We start from the raw sequence: 4,553 nt of genomic DNA on the forward strand, positions 1-4,553 counted from the left end.
AGACCACTTGGCTATGCTGTGTGTCACAGACTCCTGCGGGTTTCTGCTGACCTGACTTTTTCACTCTTTAGTGTTTTTCTGTTAGTCCTCCAGGCATAAGGAACAACCAGGTAGTTTTATGGTGACTTTTACACCAGCAAGCATGACCCTCTTCTTAGATCCTGTTCTCTCTCAAAAGAAAAGTCGACACACAATTCACTGAAGCACCTTGCTAGTTTTATTTTGTCTATAGACGTTAACATTATACTTTAAATATTTATAGCTTATCTGCAGAAGAGGACCACAGCAAAATATAGAGTGAAAATAAACATATAAATTCAGCATCTCTTATTCATACACTGCAAAAAATTAAAAACTGAATTTGAGGAGAAGATTACTTAATACTAGTGAAATTATCTTGCTGCATGGACAGATATTTTTACTTGATAAGAAATCTTAGAATAAGTTGCATGCAATCTAGAACTAGGTTTAATAATCTCAGAATTGGTGTCTTGTAGTCTTCTAATAGGAAATTCTAGATCGTTTATACTATTTTCAAGATATTTTCACTTGCTAAGATATCATTTTTTGCAGTGTAAGCATGAATATCACTCAGCAATGATATTTACATCATAGAGGGATACGAATCAAATGAGTGAAGCATTCTCATCATGTAAAATCACTAAAAAACAGCACAAATTTGTAACAGTGAGCAATCCAGAATTCAGTCACAATGCAGACAGGACATTTCTTGAAAAATCTTAAAGTATGAAAATATAATACAGTATGTATTATATTTTCATACTTTAAGATTTTTCAAGAAATCTTAAATGTTTTCATTTAGGACAGCAAAGAAAAAGTCACATGTACTATATGTAAATACTTGCAAAAGTCCTTTAGTGTGTAAATGTTACAGTGTCCTCTCATACCCCGGGTTCATACAAGTCGTTTTTCTTCATAACTGAATAGAAATCTGTAGATTCTTCTTGGCCTTCCTGCTTTAAAGCATCCGGCTTGGATGCAAACTTAATCTCTTCTTCTCCATTCCCCATAGCATACGGAGAACCTGGATATAACATGAAGACTGCACATTAAAAAAATTCAAATATGATCATTCATACATCTTCAGTGCTTTATCCTGGTCAGGGGTGTCACTGGATTTGGAACCTATCCTAGAAACCATAAACGTGCAAGTCAGGAATACACACCAGTCCATCACACGCACATTTGCACACTCATTCACACCTACAGCCAATTTTGCAGTAAATAGTCAGTCCACCTTCTGGCATGTTTTTGGATAATCGAATTGCTGTGTCACCATGCTGCCCTTTAAAAATCCATCCATTATCTCTAGCCACTTTATCCTTCTACAGGGTCGCAGGCAAGCTGGAGCCTATCCCAGCTGACTACAGGCGAAAGGCGGGGTACACCCTGGACAAGTCGCCAGGTCATCACAGGGCTGACACATAGACACAGACAACCATTCACACTCACATTCACACCTACGGTCAATTTAGAGTCACCAGTTAACCTAACCTGCATGTCTTTGGACTGTGGGGGAAACCGGAGCACCCGGAGGAAACCCACGCGGACACGGGGAGAACATGCAAACTCCACACAGAAAGGCCCTCGCCGGCCCCGGGGCTCGAACCCAGAACCTTCTTGCTGTGAGGCGACAGCGCTAACCACTACACCACCGTGCCGCCCTCCCTTTAAAAATGATTATGAATAACAAATATAACTAGAAGGACATTCGATAGAGTGCATACCTCCATGAAGCCACATATTATCAACATCAAAATCAAATCACTTGAACCTAGGATAATACTAAAGCTATACACCAAATTTCATCAAAATCTGTTCACTACTTTTTGAGTTACATTGACAGCAGACAAAAAAAAAATCATGGATCTGCATAGAGATCTAGATTTGCATCAAAATCTAATCAATTGTTCCTTGGCCCATGGCTCACCTTTCCTCAGAATTTCACCAAAATCCATTCACGACTTTTTGAGTTACATTGGGAACAGACAAACAAACAAACAGAGGCGAAAACATAACCTCTTTCAACAAAGTTGGCAGATGTAACAAACAAACAAAAAAAAGACATAAAATCCGAAAAGCTTACATTCCGTATCAGCATTTTCTTCCGTATCGTCCCCAGTTTGTTTTCTGCAGGTTCGAGTAAACATGATGAAGCAGGAATTAGATACAGCAGAGGGAATAAAACAGGTCATGTTCATTCAAAGTACATGGTTATGTATGACATTGCTTACCTTTTCAGTTCAACAGTCTGAGATCCTGTAAAAACATTATATAATGTAGTTGAATATAGGTGTTAGCGTATTATTAAAAGGCTATGTACGTAGTTTCACAAGGTTCTTACCTGTTGAGCTTTTAGTCTTTTTCCAGATAAACCCCACAGCTGCTATAGCAAGAGCCAGAAATATGGGAATTGTAGCATATAAGGGGATGAAATCATCTGTATAAACCACAAATAAAATGTAAGTAGGCAGAAATTACTGAGAACACACACACACATATGTATAGCCCAATGCAGCTGAAACTCACCAGCACTGTTTCCAGCTATTTCAGGTCCTTTGTCTTTATGTACACTGACTCTAATATTATTGATGATCTTCCAGTTTCCTTTTTTATTATTGTGTGTGTGCACTTGTAAGGCACAAAGATATTGTCCAGCGTCTGACTCTGTTACGTTACTGATCCTGATGTTATGAGTGTTACTGCCTTCAGTGTGGTTTGAGAGCGTGGAGAGCAGTTCTTCTTGCACATTGCAGTGGTGATTGAACGTTATACCATCCCTTGAAAAATCATAAGAATACACACAGTTACTGTTCTTTTCATTGGTCTTGATCCAGTACACTATAAATTCCCTGTTGTTATATCCTTCTGTCAAGATGAAGCTGCAGTTTAAAAGTCCATCTTCACCTTCAGTTATCTCAACTGAAGATTTTTCCTCAGACTTGTTTGTCACTGAAATAAAAACAGTTTTGCTGATTATTCTGAAAAACAGATTTGTCTTGAGAAAATACAGGAAATAAAAACTTACTCACTTTCTTCATTTGCAGTAGCGACAATGTATGACGTGACAGTGTTGGGAGACGGTTTGAATGGAAACAAGAAACTAGAATCCAGAGCAGTAACACATCGAAAAAATCCACTCTTTGCTCTTAGAGAACATTTTTCACCAACTTTATCTGAATCTTTCTTTGTGCAGGAATTCTGGCTATTATTAAGAACGAGTGATTCACCCTGAACACACTCCACTGTGCAATTCACATCAATTATATTGCCAGACTCTGTGCTTATTTGCCATTTGTTGGTGTCACAAAACAACTTTACTTCATCCTTTGCTGTATAAATGAATTCAGTATGTCCTTCAGGAAGAGGAAAAAAAACTTCATTAAAGTTTATCAGCTTAACATGACAACTAACAACAGTCTATATGACTAAGACCAGTTTAAGTTCCCCAAAATGTTTCAGAAAGAAAGCTTTTCATTAAAAGTGATTCTAGCAAAGAATAATATAATCTTGTATTTAAACCATGATAATATGATAATACACAGAATTAAGGTAAGAAATCCACTCACCAAGGCATTTACTAAGAAAAATGACCAGGAGGATGAAACATGGCAGTGCCATAACTGCTCTGTACAAAGTGGCAAAAAGCAGAAGTGAGTAAGTTCAGAAATTGCGTTGTTTTTTTTTTTTTTCCCCCGAAGGCTCTGATGCAAACTTAAACTATATTAAGATGGTGAAGGAAGTCCTGGCCTCTCGGCCTGTGAAGGCGGATGTCACAAGTTTTTTTTTTTGTGTGTGTGTGTGTGTGTGTGTGTGTGTGTGTGTGCGCGCGCGTGCATACGCATGTGTGGCACAAGTGTGTATGATGAGGCCTCCTGTTTATGAAATCAATTTACATGTGAACAAAAAAATAAACTCAACCAAACTCTAGAGATGGTCTGAGTACATGTTACAGTACATTTGTGCTTTAATTTGTAAATCCATGTGATACAGGCCCTCCACAATTATTGGCACCCCTTGTAAAGATTAGTAAAAAGGGTTAGAAAAAAAAATCCACCTTTGGTGAAGTTGCTTCATCTCACACTGAAAAAATTAGAAAAATCCAACCTTTAATTGAAATGAATTTATTCAGAGAAAAACAAATCCCTCATCAAGGGGTTGTATTTTCAACAAAAACACGTGCCACTATTATTGGCACCCCTGGAAATGATTGTGAACACAATGTAACCAAAGCATGTTTCCCACTTAAATTTTATGTTTTTGAATTGATTGGAGTGTGTAGGAACTTTCAAGCTGTAATCCATAATTTCCTGATTAATTGGGGGACAAATATGAGGTGACAAAGAGATCAAATTCCCTCAGTCATTCATCAATATGGGAAAGATAAGACCACACAAACCAAACGAGGGAGAAGTGTGTTGAGCTTCGTAAGTCAGGGAATAGTTATAAAAGATAGCTACTCACCTGAAAATATCCATTTCTACTGTTAGGGCAATAATAATAATAATAATAATAATAATTGTCTGTTTCAA

At 37.4% G+C, this 4,553-nt stretch overlaps 1 protein-coding gene across 1 annotated transcript; it reads right to left on the reverse strand.

Moving 5' to 3' along the window:
* Nucleotides 1-300: 300 nt before the first annotated feature.
* Nucleotides 301-3,649, reverse strand: LOC132874753 (uncharacterized). Its single transcript, XM_060911141.1, has 7 exons — nucleotides 3,591-3,649; nucleotides 3,054-3,377; nucleotides 2,551-2,973; nucleotides 2,366-2,461; nucleotides 2,256-2,280; nucleotides 2,108-2,151; nucleotides 301-1,045 (listed from the first exon to the last, which is right to left on the reverse strand). The coding sequence occupies exons 1-7, from the start codon at nucleotides 3,640-3,642 to the stop codon at nucleotides 903-905; spliced, it is 1,107 nt and encodes a 368-aa protein (XP_060767124.1). The 5' UTR covers nucleotides 3,643-3,649; the 3' UTR covers nucleotides 301-902.
* Between the last annotated feature and the right edge of the window lie 904 nt (nucleotides 3,650-4,553).

The sequence above is a fragment of the Neoarius graeffei genome, chromosome 27, assembly GCF_027579695.1.
Source record: "Neoarius graeffei isolate fNeoGra1 chromosome 27, fNeoGra1.pri, whole genome shotgun sequence".
NCBI classification, from domain to species: domain Eukaryota; kingdom Metazoa; phylum Chordata; class Actinopteri; order Siluriformes; family Ariidae; genus Neoarius; species Neoarius graeffei.